The sequence below is a fragment of the Nycticebus coucang genome, chromosome 2, assembly GCF_027406575.1.
Source record: "Nycticebus coucang isolate mNycCou1 chromosome 2, mNycCou1.pri, whole genome shotgun sequence".
NCBI lineage: Eukaryota > Metazoa > Chordata > Mammalia > Primates > Lorisidae > Nycticebus > Nycticebus coucang.
In genome coordinates, this window is record NC_069781.1 from 125,423,816 (window position 1) to 125,446,240 (window position 22,425).

The window sequence follows — 22,425 nt, forward strand, 5'->3', positions numbered from 1 at the left end:
ATCAATTTTCTTTTCTTTCCTTTCCTTTTTTTTTTTTTTTTGAGACAGAGTCTCACAATGTAGCCCTCAGAAGAGTGCTATGCTATCATAGCTCACAGCAACCTCCACCTCTTGGGCTTAAGCGATTCTCTGGGAGGAGTAGCTGGGACTACAGGTGCCTGTGACAACGCCCAGCTATATATATATATATATATATATATATATTTTTTTTTTTTTTGGTTGCAGTTGTCATCATTGCTTAGCAGACCCAGGTCAGGTTTGAAACCGCCACCCTAGGTGTATGTGGCCAGTGACCTTGCCAACTGAGCTATGGGTGCTGCCCTATAAATCAATTTTCGTAAGCACTTTCCTAAATAGTAGCCCTAGGCAAAAATAAATAAATAACCTAGAAATAATTGAGAAACAATTGGCCAACAGATACAGCTAAGGTACTCAAATCTGCTTATAATTAAAAGAAGTGAGAAATTAAGTAGATTAAGTAAATGAAGTAAATTATATATATAATTAATTATATGTTATATATATATATATAACATATTATACCTCTGAATGGGCAAAGATTAAAAAATATTGAAAGTATGGCCAGTCATGGTGGCTGATGCCTATATTCTTAGCACTCTGGGAGGCTAAGTTGGGAGGATCCCTTGAGCTCAGGAATGTGAGATCAGACTGAGTAAGAGTGAGACTCTGTCTCTACCAAGATAGAAAAATTAGCCAGGCGTGGTATTGGGCACCTGTAGTCCCAGCTACTCGGGCAGAATTCTTGAATCCAGGAGAATGAGGTTGCTGTGTACTAGCCTAATGCCATGACACTCTAGCCTGGACAAAAACTGAGCCTTCGTCTCAATAAAAAAAAAAAAAAAGAAAGAAAAATTGATGCTTCTTTATGAGAAGATGACATAATTATAGTTCTCCTACACCAGGGTTCCTCAAACTATGGCCTGCAGGCCACATGTGGCAGTGTGAATTGTATTTGTTCCCGTTTTTTTTTTTTTTTTTTTTACTTCAAAATAAGATATGGGCAGTGTGCATAGGAATTTGTTCATAGTTTTCTTTTTAAACTATAGTCCAGCCCTCCACCGGTCTGAGGGACAGTGAACTGATCCCCTGTTTAAAAACTTTGAGGACCCCTGTCCTACACTGTTGATGTGAGTATGATTATAAAAAATCAGACAATCTTAGCCTTACTTTGTTTATCTCTAAAATGGGACTTATACTTGGCAGAATTCTTGGGAACATTACATTCTAAATACTGTACATGAAAAACATTAGCAAAATGGCACATATTAAATGCATGATGAGCCATTATATACTATTCCCTCTAAAATCCCTGAACATCCCCTCAAGTCGCTCCTCCACACACAAAAGACAACATCTTTGTATTTCTAGCACAAGGAAAATGGTCAACATATAAATCTGTATATGAAGATAGAGACCCACAAACTCTCATGGTTGACATATAAATCTGTATATGAAGATAGAGACCCACAAACCCTCAGTAGGGTGTTAGATTTCTAGAATTACATAAGAATCTCCGCAGTGTATCCAGTTCCACAGCCCTTGCTCTAGATCTTCATTTCCATGCAAGTCAAAGCAGAGAATAAACACAACAAGATAGGCCAGGAGCTCTGTGACAGTAATACATGGTGAAATCACTGACGTTTTCTATGATCAGTGGTGTAATGGTTTAGCCAAATTCTCCTCTACCCATTTCAGGGCACTGTTGGCTTTCTGGATTAAATAAGTTTAGAAATTCTACCAAGGCACTGTAATAATATTCTCCCTTTTCTAAATATTTACTAGCAACAGTGTTTAATTGAGAAAGATAATATTGACTTAGAAGTGATCTCCAGTGGCCCCCAACCTTTTTGGCACCAGGAACCAGATGGTTTCATGGATGGAAGACAGCTGGGGGTCTGGGGGGATAGTTTTGGGATGATTCAAGCACATTACATCTCCACCTCAGATCACTAGGCATTAGACTGTCATAAGGAGCTGCAACCTTCATGCCTGCCACGTGAGGTTTACAGTAGGGTTCTCACTCCTATGAAAATCTAGTGTTGCTGGTGATTGACAAGAGGCGGGGCTCAGGTGCTGATACAAGCAATGGGGAGTGGCTGTAATTGCAGATGAAGATTTGCTCCCTCAACTGCCACTCCCTTCCTGCTGTGCGGCCCAGTTCTTAACAGGCTGTGGACAGGTGCCAGTCTGTGGCCTGGGCAGTGGTTGGGGACTGCAGATCTAGTTTTGATGATCACCATGCACAGAGCCATTGTGGAAAGAAATATTTGTCATCAGTTTTTACAGCTAAAAATCTTCTCTTAGAAACTATTCCTTCCAGGAGGGCAAAGTCACCAATATTCTGACGAATTGAGAATGCCAGCTGGTCTGTGATTGTTTTCTCACGAATGTTTTCCTAGTACCCAATCAGTGTGTTAGAATTTTATCTCCAGTTTTTTAAAGAAACTTTTCTGGTAGACCTGCTTTTTTCTTTCCTTTCCTTTTCTTTCTTTCTTATTTATTTATTTAACTATTGCCGTAAGATAAACCTGACAAGATGACTTTGGCAGTTGTTGAACATCAGGGGAAATGATATTTGTGTGGTTTGTCCACAGCACCTTTAACTGGACCGTCCCCTTCCTTTCTTCACTGGCCTGTTTGATTCTGGCGGCAGCCACCATCACTCTGTATTTCATTCCACTGCGGTACATCATTTTAATCTGGGGTAAGTTTGGCATGGTCCTTTTTTTAGCAATCAATTCCAGGTAAGAACCAGTTACTCATTTTTAAAGTGCAACTATTACCTTTAAATGTACTCCTGTTGGCAATTAAATGTGAGATTAAGGAAAGCATTTTGGGAACAAAAACTTAGAGGACCTCCCTGGAAAGGCCGGTTACGTGAATGATCAGCATAGATATTTATAGGCCTCTTGCATAATTGCAATAAAAATAAAACTGTGCTTGTGCTTGCCAGTTCCCTTTGGGCTTTCCTACTCATAAATTCCCTGGAATAATATATTGCTCTGGCCCACTAACTTTATAGAAACCCTGTTCAAACAGTGAGCAAACACCTGCATCTTGCCCTTTAATATTATGTAAAAGTAGATCTGGCCACTGCCAGGTTGCTCCTGACACTTCATCTCTCTTGGAGAAAAAAATAATTGACCTAACCTCATTCTTAAATCCAGAAGTGGTGAGGGGAAAGGGAGGAGGGGCTAGTCTGTGACTACCTAACCACCTCCTGAAAAAAGAGGAAGTTGTTATTTATCAGGGGAACTGCTATACCTATATAAAGTCTGAATGCTTAAAAAAGGAAAGGAGAAACAAGAATGGAAAACTGGAAATAAATTTCATGACTTGATGTAATACTCAAGCTAGCAATTGAACAAAATATAGGCAGCTTTGTGAATATGTGTGTCTTGCTGGGTGGGCTCTGGATAGGGAGTATGAATTGCAGTAACTTAATTATTGCAGAAGCAGCTGGCCCTTATCCACAAAGAGTCTGTCAGTCCCAGTTTTCCATTACTTAGCTCCAATGACTGCTGCTGAGATCTCCACCATCATCACTTCTAGGGATCGTCAGGTGTGAAGATGTTAGGGGAAATCACAAAGATGAGAAAAACTGTGTTGAGACGCATTCATCTTTAAGCAAAAGCCGAAAGCCTGCAAATGCTGGATAAAAGCTACAACCTTCCTGACACCATTTAATATAGACCCTTTCACAGAGACCTCACAAAGGTAGAAACCTGCTGACAAGGAAAGCCAAACCTGGACATTCAGAACTCATATGTGTAAAATTACAGAAGCAGGGTGATTTTCAGGGAGCATAGTGCAAGGCTGTATTCTAACGCCCTCTTCGGGGTCCTCTATAATCCTTGATGGTCCTTGTCCTTGGAGAAAGTCTTATGTCTCTGCTTGGTTTTTGCTTGTTTACTTTTGTTGTTGTTGTATGTTTAGTTTGCAACAATGCTTGGACATTGGTCTTTACCAAAGAGCCTGGAGCCTTTCAGGGCCCACTGATTAAGAAGACATATCTTGCAAGAAGTATTTCCCTGAACACTTTATGTACTGAACATTTTCTGCATGGACAAAGCTTACATCTTTTCAGTTAATCTGTCCTAGTTTCTAAATTAATCATTGTTGTTTCTTTATTATTCTGGTGCTTACTTGATTCGTTTCTATACAGTTTTACTTTCACAAACACTAATAAATCTATTTCCTCCTTTCAACTTCAAGTTTGAGATTCCAACTCCTATTTCTATGGACCCAAATCACTTTGACTTCTGATCTTATCTTCCAAATTCTTGGCAGCAGTTCAACAACTTTTTGCATCTACTTAATGAAATATTGGTTAATTTATTATTCACTTTATGGATAAAATTATTAATCGGCATGGAGTTAATTATGCTCTCTTGGGTTGACAGTGGGCTGACTGTAACCCTTTGGGCTCTTCTACTCTGTGTCTGGCTGTTTGGTTTTATTTTGACAGGAGTTTATAGTTTTATTGATGAGATTACTATGGATCATGCAGGCAAAGTCCTTCACAGTCAACAGGTAATCTATTGTTGCCTCTTATTCTGTAAGGCCTGCCACACCATCTTGGAATATTTCCTGCAATTTTATTAGGCATTATTCTTTTTTTTAAATTTCTTTCTTTCTTTCTTTTTTTTTTTTTTTTTGGAGACAGAGTTTCATTATGTCACCCTCGCAAAAATGCTATGGCGTCATAGCTCACAGCAAACTCCAACGCTTGGGCTTAAGCAATATTCTTGCCTCAGCCTCCCAAGAAGCTGGGACTACAGGCGCCTGCCACAACACCTGGCTATTTTTTGTTGCAGTTGTCGTTGTTTAGCTGGCTCAGGCCACCCTCAGTGTATGTGGCTGGCACCATAACCACTGTGCTATGGGCGCCGAGCCAGGGATTATTCTTTTCTAAGACAATTTAATTATCCCCTCATGGGCCCAGGATGTTCTTTTGCACATCTCTTATATCATCATATTCCCTGCATGTTCTCTCCCCTAGTAGAACATAAATTTATATGTCTTGAACTTCTAGTGTTCCTTTTAACTTTGTTAAGATCAGAAGACTTCCCTTATTCTATGTTATTTATTATTTTCATTGAGTCCTAAAAGTGAGATCCTCAATCTTTTTATGTTTATAATTCTTTGGAAAAAATATTTAACTGTATGTACTATATTTCCATATTCTGTATACCCAAATAATATTTTTGTAAAATATTCCTTGCCCCCTCAAATCATTGTAAGGTCTTGACAGGTGAGATACTTTTGTTTTCTGCTTTAGCCCTGTAATTCCTAGTGCATCTATATACAGGTAATAGATCTTTAATGAGTACTTAAAAATATTTTTTGTATGAATGGGTCTGTATGCTTAATATCTGCATTCTATGCAGATGACATTTTGTTGGCCACCACCTTTCTTGGGGAAGAGTGTGACTTTTGAAAATTAACTGAGAAGTAGATTTTCAGAAGGCTACCTGACATTTATTTTAGGAACCATTATTTAAATTTGAGTCACTTATTTGATGCATGTGTTTCCAGAAGGCAGAGAATTTCGTAGGATAGATCCCATGTGGGTTTTCCATTCTCTTGAGAAACTTCCCATATTCCTTCTATTCTATTCTTCATCATAGATGTTTTGATTACAGTTTTTCAGTTCTGTTCTAATCCACTCCTACTTTTTTCAACATGGATATGAATTCTCCAAGCTAAACTCTGAGCTTTTTGCAAGAAGGGATGATGACTTATTTACCTTTGTATCTTCATTTGATGTCTCAGTATCTCTTACATTGACGATGACTGGAGTTTGGGAATCTCTGCCCCACCCAACCAATGTATCCACTTGGAACTATGTGCCAAGTCACTCATACATATACCTGAAAATTGTACTATCATTATGTTTTGAATACTCATTCTCAAATGACCAAAATACAAAGCAACTATGCAGTTTTGTATCCCTTCTGACTTTCTCTAAGTGTTTTCTTATTTTTGTTTCTTTTTCTGGAGACCTCATTCTAGCCCACTGATCAGTCTACAATACGTGGGTCATTATGAAAGCTTTCAGATACACAAAATCCATGCAGATGGAAGCAAATGAAGCCCTCTCAGCAGCACTGATACTTCCCTGGGTGAATCCAAAAGGATTCTGTGAACTGTGTTTCTTGGAAGTGAAGTAACAGACCATAAGACAGTCTGTCTCAAAATTTTCATAGTGATCTAAGAATAGGACCATTAAATGACCATGTATTTTTCAAATGTTATCCTTTGGTATTTAAATTTCACTTGATTTTTGTTGTTATTGTTGTATTTCTGCAGTTTTTGGATTAAAAACATTTATCCAAATATATTTTTGGATATACCCTCTACCTGTATGGTATAGGTTAAAACAAAATCTAAAGGGGTGTCTAGCATGCTACCAGATGAAGCCATGATTTCCCAATTTGGGTGTGTGGTCACATGCCCGATAGGATCAAGATGCTTTCCTATCACCACCACCTTTGTCTTATTGACAACAGTAATGATGTTAGCCCTCTACATCATTGGTGCATTTCAGGTACAAAATACTTTCACCTCTACTATCCAATGTCATTCTCCCATCAACCCATAGAGGGCAGGTGCTTATAATTCAAATTTTAATATAAGAAATCTGAGGCACAGGAAAGTTGAGTGAGTTACCCACAATCACACAAGTGATCATGAAGCCAGAACTGGAGCCCCAGTGGTCCTGCATCATAATAACCCTTGTTTTCTTGCTGTGAAAGATGACCAAGGACCAAAGATGACCAAGGATGACCCATTTCCTGTTGACACTATGGCGGAATTACTGAAACATTTGAGCCTGAGGCACCTTAATAAATAAGGTGCACTTCTGAAACATGCAATCTGAGAGCCTTGTAATTTGTATTCTATTTTTTTCCATCATGGACAGTCTCCGTGCATTGTGGACTACTTTTGCCCTGATTGGTGCATCCGAGCTACTGTGAAGGTTTATAATCTTCTCAGTCACTAAGAACGCAGTGTTTTGATCGGCTCTGATATTATCCCTGCCTTGCTGCTCATTGTAAAGACTCCAGATGCGCACACTATATATAATTAACAATAGAAGATATATCTTTTCTCAATACGTCTTTGTCTCCCTTCATCATTTTGCCTCGTCTGTTTTCTTTTGCCAAAAAGCCCATGCTACAATTAAATGTCTTTAGAATAACACAGTGAGAGTATTTTAGTGTAAAGGAACGCTTGGGGGAATTTTAGCGAGAAACATGAAGCTTGCTGTGGGGGTAGAGGGAAGAAAGGCAGAGTGCAGCTTTGACTTGAGCGAAAGGGATCGTTTTGCTACGAACCTTCCCCAGCCCAACCACCAAGCCACCATTTACTCATGAACAATGGCTAGCTCCCATTTGCAAAGCAGATGTAAATCTGACCCTCCAAAGAAATAACTGGAGGTTGTCATTGTGTCAGGTATAATGCCATGCGGGAAGCCTCCTCCTCAGATGAAAGCAAAGTAATATTTAATGAACAACAACAAAAAAACACACATCAAACCTTTTGTGTGTTGGGGACTACTGAACAGTTTAATGTTACCTTGGCTTCTAAGTAAGAGCCATTCAGAGCACAGCGAAGCTAAGAATTCATTCGGCGTCATTGGGAATGACAGCCCTTCAGATACCATCCTTGTTAAACAAGCACCCTGTGGCAAAACTTCAGAAGACCACCTAGTCTTTCTGTTTCTAAAACTCAACATGAAAAAAGGGTTGACATTTGGTGAAAGGACTACATAGCATATGAACTCTTGATACAAGCAAAGCAGCTCCAAGGAACAGGGAGAAGATAAAATGTGGTGGAGAACTCTCCTCTGAAGAGGCAACGGACAATCAGCAAAGCCTGTTCTTCAGCACCCAGGAGCCCAGAGTGCAGCCCCCAAGGAGGGCTGCTCTGTGGTGCATTGACATCGTAAATGCCGAACCCCCTTCCAATTAGCATCATCCTTGTCCTAAATTAGCACGTACTCCCTTGCCCAGACAATCCCACGCACCCGTGTTGCGGTCCCATAAATTAAGTTAGCAACCATAGTAAGATAATTTTCCAATAATAACTTTTCACAGTTTCCTGCAGCATCCAAGTACAATCAACATGTCAAGTTCTGTTCTGCTGTGAGGGAAAAGAAACCTGTGAAAATGAGTTGGAGGTGGGGGGAGACAGATGACTGCAGTTTCTTCGTAACAACAGAAAAACAACTCGCGCTTTCCATCTCCCACTGCTGTGTCTGGTCCAGAGCTTCCAAGCAGGGACTTGTTTGGGCTAATGAAGGCCTTTTCCCATCTGGGACATTTGTTTTCATAGCCGAGGAGACTGTTAATCAGCGCATTCCAAAAAAAGCTCATGCGCTCCCTAGTTTGAGCGTGTGTTTCTTTCGCCCTGCCACTGGGATTGTAATGGGATTTTCACAGCTGAAGAAGACAGAGCCCTTCCTCACCAGCAGCCCTGTCTGCCTCCAGGAAGAGGCATTTGTGAATGATTCCACATGACAGCAACATGTGCATGACTTGAGGTCTGGTAATTGTTTTCACACTAATTTTTATTTGTGAATACCCCTCCTCCCCCCATTCAGGCAAGTTTTTAAAAATGGATGGATGGATGGATAAAGAGATCTCTGATGTTTCTATTTTTCAGGGATAAATAAATTTACTAAGAAGCTTCGAAATCCCTATTCCATCGACAATAATGAGTTATTAGACTTCCTCTCCAGGGCACCGTCTGATGTTCAAAAGGTATGTAATGAATGGTCACCACCAACAGGGGCCCCAAGCTGAAGTCTGGCCAGCCTCCGAGCCAGAGGAGCACAAGGTCTGGCTTTTGTGAGTAATTGAGATAAGGAGCCAGAAAATCCTTAAAGAGGCCTGGCTTGCAGGGAGGTGGCAGGAAAACCTTTGTCCAAAGAAAGACATGATTGGAGAAAATGATTCTGAAAAAGAGCTACTTAAGGATGGTCTGGAACTCATACCGTGTGGCTGCCCTGCACGGGTTTTTGTTCCACTTTGATCGTTTGCCTCCCTAAAGGGGATAAGATGGGCTCAGTGAGCAGAATCACATGCACTCCAAAAGCTGGGGCGTGTGGGTTATTTTCTTCTTTTTCCAGATGGCAGGCATTTTAGGGGATGTGAGGGGACAAGAGGATTATTCTTTTCATTCTTGTTAGTGCTGATTATCTCTTAGGCCTCCTTTCTCTCGTCTTTCCTCTAAAGACATAGGGAAGTCAAGGGAAAAGCCCCCACTTACTCTTATAGAGGCAGAGATGGTCTGAAATAATTTGAAATCAATCGAAAATATCATTCACAGGTAATATTCACATAGTTCCATTTCTGTGGATACACAGAGATTAAGGAAAGCAACAATGCCAGAAAGTCTTGTGGAGTAGCTCAATCCAGCCCCTGCAGTTCAGACTGCTTATAAATCCAGAGGAAGGGGGCCGGGCAGCAGTTTCTCTAATGGAGAAAAGCAATTGTTGAATAGGTAGACGGGGAGACCACCGTATGAAATATCCCTGAGATGATCAAAGATACAATCTGTTGTTATTTGAGAGAATTCCAAATCAAGTATCGATTTTTATCTCTGGGCCACTGTAATATAATTGGTTCCCTGAAAGCTCCAGGTGGTCAGTAGGGACATGGGGCTCAAACTTAAGAGTGTCTTTCCCCTTCCTTCCATGTTGAAGAAATTAAAATCGATTCAGTCATGCAATTTTTTACTTTAACCTTCATCTTTTGTGATATAATTAGCTGTGAGATACATTCAATAGAGGTAACTTTATTCTGTAACATTTGCATTACACGGTTTAAAAATAATAACCTGGCCCCTAGTATGTGTTTTGCAATGAAGATTGACAGGTATAGATAGCATCCTCTGCTCCTTTTGAGGGGAACCCTCACAAAGTCCTGGAAAGAAAGGAGTTCTTGTTTGTTTGTGATGCCTTATGTGATTAGGCATCATGTCCTTGGGAAGTTTGGCACAAATGCTAAAAATAGGGGCACATGCGGTCTGTAATACAATATTTTCAGTAAGCCCATTCCATCAGCAACCTATAAAAGCCAGCATAACAAAGAGGTGTGTTTGTGACGTACCATCACTTGGGTCACAGTGTGAGTTCCCACTGTATCCTCGAATAGAAATTTCCATCAAGCCCCCTAAAGATTGTCTGTACACAGTCCAGGCCCAGCCCTCATAGTGGTCATCCAGTTGGAGCTGGCATGAACACAGAGAGAAGCCACAGAAAAACATTCAAGGAAGACGCAGAGTATGCTGGTGAGATCCTCCATGCGTCAACAGGGGCGCTTTCTGATAACACAGTGACAGTTTGCCACTAGGGACTCTCAAGGACTCATATACATCACAGATGTTTTAACGATTACATTGCAAATAACATGAATTTTTAAGAGAACTCTCTAATAAGTCTGGGCCCCAGTATCAATTTCAGCATATTTTCTTTCTCAGACCAAATAAATGTGTGTAATTTGCTGAGATGTTTTCCCCAAGATTTTTAAGATATTTTTAAAAGGAATAATTCTCAGTTAAGTTGCCGTATCATGTACTAAGATAAACATTCCCAAGAGGCAGTTGTGAAGCTTGCCTATGACTGAAGAGTGGCGCACAGAGAACGAGGACCTTCTACAGTGCCCAGAGCAGGTAGAGACCCAAGCATCTCATTAGAAAAAAAATCTGCTTTTAATATTTTGGTTTTGAGAAATGATGCATGACTTCTCAAATCCTTCCTGCAATTAATCCCTCCACGTTCCTGTGTTTAGAAAATGATTCATTACCTTTGAACCTTCCTTCCTTCGCCTTGGTTTGTCCTTGGGGAGCCATTAGCACATGCTGTGGTGAGCTAGGGTTACCTAACCGCCAGCATCACGTCTGTTTGTTTTCACAGGTGCAGTACTCAGAGTTGAAAGTCTGCAGCAGTCACAGCCCCGTGCGGAAGAAGCGCAGTGCTCCCTAGGGCACCACCGACTTGGGACACACGCATCCTAGATGTGTTTGGTTGATGAGACCAATGTTAGGGTTGTTGCAGTGGTACCCGCAGTGTCCTTCTGCAAGGCGTGCTGCGGGGCCCCCTCTCTGGAGTCTAACCCCTTCTTCACATGCACAGACACACATGTCTGGGTGCACATCCCGTGCGTGGGCGTCCCACTTGCACACAGGATCAGCCCTGCAAAAGGAAACAATCCTGCAACTGTGAAAGACAAACATTCATCTGACATAGGAGGTGAAGCAGGTTGCTACGGGTCTGAACATCCTCCTTGAGAACAGCCAGGAGCCGACTTGGTTTAGAGAGTGACTTTGAACTTGTTCTCACACCTCCAGCAGATTCTCATTAAAATGCAGGTATTTCCACTCCCCACCCTCACACTCCTTTCAAATGATTATTCACATGACTAAGTTTCTTCTGAGTGAACAAGTCTGTGACAGTCGGCATCTGCCCAAATAATGCATATTGTAAAAAGATATTTTAATAATTACCAAAATTACCCAAACTCTTTAGGAGCATTTCACCTGTGATTATTAGGGATGTTCATGTGCGTTTTTGATCAAGCCCTTGGTGCTGGATGCCAGCCGGTGTCATGTCCATTGCTGGCAGTGGCTGCCCCAGGAGGGTCCCCAGGGATCACTCACTTGAAGAGTGTGTGTTTCATGAAAGCCTTTGGTTGCCTTCAAACGTCCTTCCTTCTGATTTTAGTTTTTGCTTATTTCCAAAATAAAATGTCAACATGTACTTTCCGAAAGGCATGGAAGGAAGGGGATGAATGAGTGGATTCTCTTCAGTATTTTGAAAGATGAAGGAGCCAAATACCAAGGGGCTAATAAATGAAGCTGCTTACCCAATTATCATAATCATTTCATTTACCTGAATGTTTTGAGCAGAAAGTAAGTATCCTTTGGCCATCTAAATTTGTCTTTTGTTCCCCTTAGGAACAAAACAAGCTACATACAATCACTGTTATTTCAGAATCTTATTCCTAGACAAAAGCACCGCCCTAAAGTTCTCCTATACCACCTGTCCTCTGCACACCCCACCATTCCACAGTACTCCCTGCCAAGTAAAAACATCTTGATTTTGTACATATACAAAATATGTACAACTATCTCTCCATTCGAATGATATTTAAGTTTCAAAGACTGTATTTTGTCGACACATACTTTGTGTAGTTTATATATATATATGTATGTATTATTAAGGAAAGTGTAAAGGTAAAAAGATCTGATTTAAGACTTTACTATTTTTTTTTTGTCTCTGGGTTGTAATTTAATAATTTTCAAACAAAATGTTTATGAAAAATGCCAAAGATTCTAAACCTTATCATCCTGTGTCTGTTTTTCTTCATGTTGTATCTCCCTGGGTTGCTTTCTGGCTGAGCCAAATTTCTGCATGGTTTGATTTACTTCAAGTTAATGAAGCTGACTGGAAAAGAGCCTTGCAGAAATTATAAAAGCTCCAGTAAATCTCTTAGTTGTACATACAATAGATACCCAAGAACCTCTTTTGTTAAACCAGTTACTCAATCTTCTGTATAAACAATGCCTCATTGTCTTGGTCCTAACCATCATGTAGTTTATCATAGTCTGTCATTTTGTAACGACCTAACTCAGACATTTTTAAACAGACATGTGAGATCTGATCAGTCATTTGAATGAAAACTTCCAGCAGCAAAATAACCCCTTATTTATTTAAAAGTGGAACCAATACTTTATTGTTGTTCTTTTGCTGTAGAATTTCAGAATGAAATAATTTGCCTGACGAGGCTGGCATCATTAGATAGACTTATTTCTTCAGTAGCCAGGATGGAAATTCTCAGCATACTAAGTTTAGGACCCAAACACCAGCTGGGGTATAAGAATGGAACCGAATCAACCTTTAATAAACTGTATGTATAAAACAATTGTTAATCAATTAAGTAGACCTTGGATGTTAAAAAGAAATGTTAGTTGTAAGTGACATATTAAGATTTATGCAAGTAATCAGGAACTTTTAGGAAAGATTCCAGAATGCTTTAGATAAAATTTATGGATTATGGACTCACAGTATGATAATTAAAGATAATTAAGTAGGAATGTTGAAGTCTTGCCAAGGTTTCCTGGCTCTCTTCTCAAACCTCATATGCCCATTGCTAGCCCTGCCTGGATATCTTACAGACACCTACACCTTAGCAGATCAGAAACTAAACATCTCTTTCTCCCTGTCTTCAGAACTCCAACTGCCATAGTCTCCTTCTAGCTTTCTTATTTGGCGTGGGCATCTTCTGGGCCAGTATCCTCTTGTCATAATCTTTTTTTGATCCTTATCCTTTTTTCCTCATCTCCCAACCCATAAAATCGAGTCCAGTCTTGCACTTCTGGGGTTGATGTGTTACCTGCTTCTGTTGTGCTATCCGTACAATCTGTTCTGATTGTCACCACCCAAGTTGAGGCCTCTTAAAAGTCATGGCCATGGTGCCTGTTGCATTATGCCGAGTTAATCCTCATTCGGACTTTTCTTTTCACTTTGAATAACCTCTCCCTAATTTCTGCCCAAATAAATTCTACTCTCCTTCAAAACTTTCTCGTCTCTTGCCCTAAAGAGTCTTGGTTAGTCTTTTGAGTGGATTTGGTTCCACCTTCCTTTGTTGCACCCTCACACCTTACGTATTCTGGCACCTGCAATATTCTACAATAGGTTATAAGAGGCCTTAATCACTGTCCTCTCCTGGATGGCCCATCCTACCTGGCACCTAATAGATACTCAGGAAATACATGTTTAACAGAATCACAGATGATTTGTCTCTCTCTGCCTTTTCAGATACTGCTATCAGAAAAGAAGGCTGAGCTGGATAGACTAGTGAGGTCTATCTTGGGGAATAATTTCTTTCATTAAGAGCTTATTTTTTATAATATTTATAATCCATGGGTATAAAAAGTAATGTCTTAAATTTGGGGAAGTTTATACCTATGTGTCAAAGGAAAATATGTTTATTTTTTTCCCCTGTGTGGTGAAATAATGTTTTGATTCTATTTTCTTGTAATTTGTCATTTAGCAAATATGTATGCTGATGATATAGTTGAGCAAAACAGACTATATCCCCTTGGTAGAGCCGAACACTTTCCAGCAATGGCATGATGCACTCAGATTCAAGTTTGAAAAAGATCATTTTAGCTGCAGTGGCTAGACTACAATTATGAATGTTCAGAGAAGAATTATAAACCACTTATAGTATTCTTGATAAATGGTATCCTGCACTTCCAAGTAATGGCACTGAAAAAGAATATGTTCCGTGAAATTGGGAGATTGGAGATAAACTTTTAAACAGACTGGGCACATGTCTTCACTTCCTTCACTAAGGGGGATGAGGGAGAGAGCAGAGTCAAGGATGGCTGCATCTTCCTATTGCCAATCTAGAAAGATGTGTTACCTTTGCTGAAGGAGAGAACTCTAAAAGCATCCAGGGGAGGAATGACATGTGCTCAGTTTTAGTGCTGAATATGAGGTTTCTGAAAAGTCTCCAGATGGAAATATCAAAGAGATAGTGGAATTACGGATATGGTTCTCAGAGAGAAATACACTGTACTTTAGATACACATATGCATATATTTCAAGACAAACATTGCATAGAAAAGTAATCGAACCTTGAACTCAACACTGAAAGTTATGTAAATGAGTTAGTTAAGAATGTTAATAGAAACAGGAGTCACAAGAGAGGAGAAAACCAATAGCCTGTGATGTACTAGAATTCCATGACAGAGCATGTTTTAAGAAAGCAGGTGTGGTCAATATTGTCAAATCCCAGCTTGGCACCTGTAGCACAGTGGTTATGGCGCCAATCACATGCCCTAAGGGTGGCGGGTTCGAACCTGGCCCAGGCCTGCTAAACAATGACAACTGCAACCAAAAAATAGCTGAGCATTGTGGTGGGAGCCTGTAGTCCCAGCTACTTGGGAGGCTGAGGCAAGAGAATTGCTTAAGCCCCTGGGTTTGAGGTTCCTGTGAGCTGTGACACCATGGCACTCTTCCGAAGGCAACATAGTGAGACTGTCTCAAAATACATATTATCAGATCCCATTGAGGTCACAAATGTAGAGTACAGAATGATGACTTTGAATGACATGGCAGTCAGGGAGCCCTTGTCAGTGATTCATTTCTGTGGAGTGCTTAGAATGGAAATAAATCATATTGGGTTGAGATGAGAATGGATGTAGGTAACTCTTGAAAAGTTCAATTGTGAAGGAGAAGGGAAAGACAAGGCAGGGACTAGGAATGAAAGAAAATGTGTGGAATGATTTCAGTAAGGGAAAAAACTTAGATGTGTCATGACCTCATTGTACAACTATTAGCCACAGAGAATTCTTCATGGGGATAAGATGGAGTCAGCCATATTCATTACTTAAAACTATGCTCTGTCAAAACCCACCTCTCTTTTATGTAGTAGAAACCTTATGGCAACAGAAGAAAAATGAAAATAAAAAATCTTCTGAAAACATGTTGGGTAGTAATTGGTATTTGAATGAAAGCTGACATTCTGAGGGGGATCTAAAAAATGGCTTGAAGCACATTACCTGTTGTCTAAAGCTAGCTGCTGTTCTATCCTGACATCTCAATGTAATGATTTACGTAGATACTCAAGCAGATAAGAATGTTAATATTTTATAGCACTCATCAGCTGCAGCCTGATATCTTCTCAGGAATTCAATATTCTCATGAAACCAGTACCTGGATCAAAAAACTCAATGTTCCCAGCACCACAGAAGCCTATGCTGTGTTCTTTTCCGGTTGCTACCTGCTATGATATGAATGGTTATGTTCTCTTAATGCTCCTGTGTTGAGATCCTAACCTCCAAGGTGATAGGTCTTAGAATGTGGGGCCTTTGGAAAGTGGTGATGTCATGAGGGTGGATTAGAGGCCCTATAAAAAAGACCCGAGAGAGACCTCTTAACCCTTCCCACATATGAGGTTAGAGCAGTGTTTTTCAACCTTCTTTTATCATACAGGACACTTGAACCTATAGTTAAACTTCACAGCACACTTATATTATGTTGATCCAAAAAAAAAAAAAAAGGTAAGAAAAAAGAATATACTTAGTGTGCGTTGAAATTCTTTCTAAAGTAATTAATGATCTTTAAACATTTTTGAGGCATACCTAAGATCCTCTCATGGCACACTGAAAATCACTGGGTTGGAGTGAGAAGAATGCTGGCTGTGAGGAAGTGGGCCCTGGCCAGATACAAATCCGCTTGCATCTTGATCTTGGACTTCCCAGCCTCTGGAACTCTGAGAAATTAATTTCTATTGTTTATAAAGCACCCAGTATATGGTATTTTGTTACAGTTACCTGAGTGGATTAAGACAGTACCCCTCAAGGGTATGTACCAGAGTTTCTCAAACTTGGAACTGTTGACATTTGGGGGCAGGTAATTATTCGTTGTGAAGTAATGAGACCCACAGCTATGTAGGGAGGTTTAGCAGCATCTCTTACCTCTGCCAGTTAGATTCCACTAGTGCCCTCTACACCAAGTCATGCCAATGAAAAATGTCTCCAGATGCTGTTGCCAAATCCCACCTTGGGTTGCGGGAGTATTTGGCAAATCCACCTCTAGTTGAGAACTACTGGTATATCCTGTTCTTTACATTAGCAGGACTCAAAACAGAAGGCCACCCTCAGGTGAGCTGTCACTTAGCCTTGTCTTCCTCTCCACTGTGGTGACTTAACAACAGCTGAAGTCCAGAGGAACTTTGGAGTGCAAACCAATATGGAGTACACTCACTGCCTATAAGTTCTGAAATCCAGGTTGTCTCTGAGTCTGGAGCCTGAAATATTTTACTTCTTATTCCATCTGCCCTGGGTTCCTCTGCTAATGGACTTGTACGTTGGTTCAACCACTTCAGAAAACTGCTGGCGGCATTGATTATTTATTAAGCTGAACGTACACCTACCCCTATGACGTGTTGGGGTGTTCTAAGTACTTAATGAATCATTTCTATTTATCCTTGTTTGAAAAGAGATTTGAAGTAGCCTTCAAACTACATTAGTATGTTAATAACCTTGTACATTTCAGCAGAGTATTATAGCTAAAAATAAGATCCATTATTTCCTTGAACTGTATGAGTAAGTTGAGTTCTTATTTTATAATGTATGTTCTTGTTGCTAATTTTTTATGTGATTGCAAATAAGTCCACATGTTGTGACTGTTATCACTCTGAAGTCTCTTTTAAGCTATTATTTATACTCAGTATTTTTTTCTTACTTATTTCTTTATTATTTAAAGAAACTATGCTTTTTTTTTTTGGTCCTGTAGAGCAGCTGTTCTCAACCTGTAGGTCGTGACCCCTTTGGGAGTTGAATGACCCCTTTTTTTTTTTTTTTTTTTTGTAGAGACAGAGTCTCACTTTACTGCCCTTGGTAGAGTGCCGTGGCGTCACACGGCTCACAGCAACCTCCAGCTCTTGGCCTTACGTGATTCTCTTGCCTCAGCCTCCCAAGCAGCTGGGACTACAGGCGCCTGCCACAACGCCCGGCTATTTTTTTGTTGCAGTTTGGCCGGGGCTGGGTTTGAACCCGCCACCCTTGGTGTATGGGGCTGGTGCCCTACTCACTGAGCCACAGGTGCCGCCCTTGAATGACCCTTTTATAGGGATCGCCTAATATCAGATATTTACATTAAGGTTCATAACAGTAGCAAAATTACAGTTATGAAGTAGTAACAAAAATAATTTTATGGTTGGGGTCACCACAATGTAAAGAACTGTATTAAGGATCACGGCATTAGGAAGGTTGAGAACCACTGCTGTAGAGTGTCTGACCACGTCAGTTTTGCTGATTGCACCACCTGTGGTGTCATTTAATATGTTCCTTTGTTCTATTTTCTGTAAATTGGCAGTTGGAAAGAGCTATACACAGATACTGGTTTGATACTTATCACTTTTATTCAACTTAGTATTGGAAGAGTCTTAGCCAGACCAAGTAGTAGGCAAGAAGGTGAAACAAAAAACATCCAAATAAGAAAAGTTAAATTGTTCTGTTTGATTCATTAAAGTTCCAGGTTACAAAATCAACAGAAAAAACCAGTTGTGATTTTATTCTAACAGTGAACTACCTGATAAATAAAGGAAGCAGGGCGGCGCCTGTGGCTCAGTGAGTAGGGCGCCAGCCTCATATGCCGAGGGTGGCGGGTTCAAACCCAGCCCCGGCCAAACTGCAACAAAAAAATAGCCGGATGTTGTGGCGGGCGCCTGTAGTCCCAGCTACTCGGGAGGCTGAGGCAAGAGAATCGCGTAAACCCAAGAGTTAGAGGTTGCTGTGAGCCATGTGACGCCACAGCACTCTCCCCGAGGGCGGTACAGTGAGACTCTGTCTCTACAAAAAAAAAAAATAATAATAATAAAAAAATAAAGGAAACAATCACACATATAACAGCATCAAAAAAAAAATATAACCAAGAAAGCTGTAAAATGGTATTGAAAGAAATTAAAAAATACACAAATGGAAAGATGTCCTGTGTTCATGGGTCAGAAGAATCAATATTGTCAAATTGTCCATACAGTCCAGAGTGATACACAGATTCACTGTGACACTTATCAAAATTCCAATGATGACGATAGTTAAATACATATTAATACTTGAAATCTAAGAAAAGTAGATCTTAAGTAGTCTCACACACACAAAAGGTGAACATGTGAGATGGTGGATTCCTTGGTTGATTGTGGTAATCATTTCACAATGTATATATCAAAATACCACATTGTATATTTTGAATGTACATAATGTTTATCAATTATACCTCACCAAAGCTGAAAAAACAATACTCACTAAAACCATAGGAAGGAATACTATTATTCTCTTCCATTTTACAGATTGGAAAACTGAGGCACAGATGGTTAATGAATTTGCTCAAGTTCACATAACTATGAAGTTATGGAGCTGAGCCCTAAATCCAGCCATTCTGGTGCTGTGTCCTTGCCCATTACATAGTCTGCCTTAAATTCCCTTCGGAAACCTCATTGACATTCTGAAAGAAAAGACTTCCAGTCTTATGGACTGAGACCGCACTGGCTATGTGCCCCCGCATAAACTTCGGAATCCTACTCTTCTCATGCATGCCCTCACACAAGCCTTGAACTGTAAGTGGAGTTCTGGCTTTAGTTGCCATGTGCTTGATAAAATGCAACATCCAGTTTCTAGAGATATCTAGACAAATATAACAAGTTAGTAGACTTTGTCAACTCCACTCTGAGCTTTTTGAGGTTCCCTTCCCCACTCTACTGATGTGATGATCTCCACTAGGTGCCACGGCTTCCCCCAACACCACCATGTGCACACATGGACACACTTCTGGGATTGACTCTTTGTACACGCTCTTCTCTCTTAACTCTTGTGGATTTGTTCTCTTTTATACTCTGCTCTCGTTTTATCGTCTCATGATAGAAGATCCAACCTACCATGTTCAACTAACCGGATTTTAAGACATCCAAACTAAGCACACGCCGTGACCCTTATTCACGTGTCTGTTATTTGCTCAAATGTTTTAAGACAACCTGTGTCAGTTAACATCGGGACATGATCTTTCTCAACTAGTTAACTCAGGTTAATCTGACTTAGTCTAGTGGCAAAAACAGGAACTTATTGTTTTCAATATGTCTACACTTAAATATGTACTTTGACGTATTTAAAAGACTAGTTATAATAACATGTCTGAAGACACTTGAAATTTGATTCTGACAGGGTATTTTGTGAGAAGGTCTGATTTCATCTAGTTTCTTCCATAATGTTTAATAGCAAATATGTATAAGCATCAAGTGAAGCTTGAATACCTAAGATAATAGAAGTTCTCTGCCTTTTATTGGTCTCACTATTTTATGCAAAAGCTTACTGCTAGGTTATATGTCTCAGTTTCTAGAATCAGCTTCTAATAATATATTAAAAATTAACATTTAAAAATTTTAAATTTACTTATTAACTAAATTGGAACCAATGAACTCATTTCTTAGACATTTTTAGGTCACTAATATTATTTTTCCTATGAGAGAAGTGTCAGTGGTGTTTAGCCAGAAACTTTACTGAAAGTCAATGCCACCTCTTTGCATTTATCACCGCCAGTCTTGCTCTGCATATTTTTTTGGTATTCGCCATGCATTGTTAACGGTGATTGTCATGTAATTAAATCACTGCTCATCGCAGGAGTCTGTTTTTATGCTGAGATAAGCATCAGAGGCTGCTGTAGGACCCCAAGATCAATAAAGATGTTCCCAGTAGGATTACAAAGAGGATGGGGTTGAGTAGGGCACCAGAATTAATTAGGAATGATTTCTCTTTTTCTTTCTTCTTTCAATATATTTTTAATTGTTTTTCCATTTTCAATGGACTCTACCCCCACCCCAATGTCTACACTGACACTCAGACACTTCTATCCAGAGATCTCATAGAAGCTGACCTCTCAGCTGTTTTTTCAGTCATATCCCCAAACTGCAACTTTGTTTAGTCTCAGTGACCTCTGAGTTTCATCATTTTAAAAGAATCATTGGAACTTAAGAGTGGCCATCTAATTTCCAAAAAGTGTTTGAACATTAAAACACAAGCTTTGAACTGCAGGTGGAGTTCTGGCTTTTGTTGGCATGTGCTTGATAAAATGCAATATCCAGTTCCTAGAGATATTGAGACATTCTAAAAAGAAAATCTAAATCTAACCTGAACTTTTTTTAAACCCTCTTCAATGGACCTTGCGTGGACTGGACATCCCTGTGATGAGTGACATGGGAAAGGAGGACCCTGGGGGCTCAGTTTAGAGACTGCAAACATCGTGTCCTAAGAGACATGTCCCTGTAGAGCCGGGGCTGTGGGCCTAAGAGCACAGATACTCCCATCTTTAAAGAAGATTCAAATTTCTGGATGCAGAAACAGACTAGAAATTAGGCAAAGCAGCTGTAGGAGGCGATGATACAAAAAGGGACATAAGGGCGTCTAAAGAGTAAAGGGGAATAGTATTTGCAAGTATTGGAAAATAGGCTTTATGTATGAGGAGAGGAGGAGGAAATAATTAAATATTCAAAAAACAGGATAGAGAAAAATCATCTATTAATAGTGATCCAAATGACATGTGGCAGGCACCTGTAGTCCCAGCTACACGGGAGGCTGAGGCAAGAGAATCGCCTAAGCCCAGGAGTTGGAGATTGCTGTGAGCTGTGTGATGCCATGGCACTCTACCAGGGGCGATAAAGTGAGACTCTGTCTCCACAAAAGAGAAAAAGATCCCATTGTCAGGTGTCCCAAGTCAGAGCCAGACCTTGACAAAGCAGTAGAATGATCAGATGGTGACTTGGGTGCTTCTTCCTTTTATGAGTCTTCAGCAATTTGTGCATTCTTCCATTCAACACACATGAACTAAGCATTGCTTTTAGAGTTTGATAGGAGTTATGGGAGCCACAGTAACCCTTCTCTCAACCTGAGCTCAGAAACAACCAAGAGGTTGGTGTAGGAGTCAAACAAAGATGAAATGCATTATTAGTGCTGTTATAAAATGAGAACAAGGAGGCTCCCACAACTGAACCTCAGAATTAGAAAAACTTATCCAGCCAGGCAGAGGGTGTACTGGCCACCAGAAGCCTTGCCCCACAGGTGTGTAGCCTGCTCTTCTAAAACTTGGGACCAGAGGCGCAAATTGGTCGCTGCAGACAGGCTGCTGAGCACTTCCTCCTCCTTGAGAGGTGGGTTAGTGGGGGCTCTGGAGGTGGGTGATCGGAGTTACATTAGCATAGCTCCCTTTTTAGCAGCTTCTTTGGCAAAAGACTGTCACTGGGTTTGGGTAATATCTCAAGGTAGTTTTGATTTGCATTTCACGGATGAGTTAGGGGCAATGAGCATTTTTTTATGTTTCTTGGCCATTCCTCTGTCTTCACGGGAGAAGCTTCTGAGCCCACTTCACAACATCCTAAAGCTGCAGAAGCAGGAGGGTGTGGAGAGAAGGCAACACTTCAGTTCCGTGGATAGGATTGCAAACTAATACAGCCTTTTTAGAAAAAAGGTATGGAGAATCCTCAAAGAGCTGAAAGTAAACTTTCCATTTGATTGTGCAATCTCACCATACAATCATTTTATCATAAGGACATTTGTACTTGAATGTTTATAGCAGCTTAATTCACAGTAGCAAAATGTGAAAACAACCCAAGTGCCCATCAACCATAATGGGTTAATAAATGGTGCTATGTGTATACCATGGAATACTGTTCAGCCATAAAAAATGGCAACTTTTTTTCTTTTATATGTTTGGAGAGCATTCTCTTTAGTAAAGTATCTCAAGTATGGAAAAGCAAGCATCCCATGTACTCAATGCTAATTTGAAACTAGTAGATGAACAGCTATAGGCCCACATGAGGGAAAAACACAATTAAA

The 22,425-nt window shown here is 40.1% G+C and overlaps 1 protein-coding gene across 7 annotated transcripts in view; it reads left to right on the forward strand.

Moving 5' to 3' along the window:
- Positions 1-15,536, forward strand: part of MCTP2 (multiple C2 and transmembrane domain containing 2) — a 254,048-nt gene extending 238,512 nt beyond the window's left edge. For 4 of the 7 annotated variants that reach the window (XM_053581773.1, XM_053581771.1, XM_053581772.1 and 1 more), the window contains 3 exons: positions 2,616-2,725; positions 8,692-8,789; positions 10,946-15,535. In XM_053581773.1, the coding sequence (XP_053437748.1) occupies positions 2,616-2,725; positions 8,692-8,789; positions 10,946-11,014 (277 nt within the window). In that variant the 3' untranslated portion in view covers positions 11,015-15,535. Of the gene's footprint in view, positions 1-2,615; positions 2,726-8,691; positions 8,790-10,945 lie in introns of all 7 variants that reach the window. The other 3 variants (XM_053581767.1, XM_053581769.1, XM_053581768.1) reach the window with 1 other exon arrangement.
- The last annotated feature ends 6,889 nt before the right edge of the window (positions 15,537-22,425 follow it).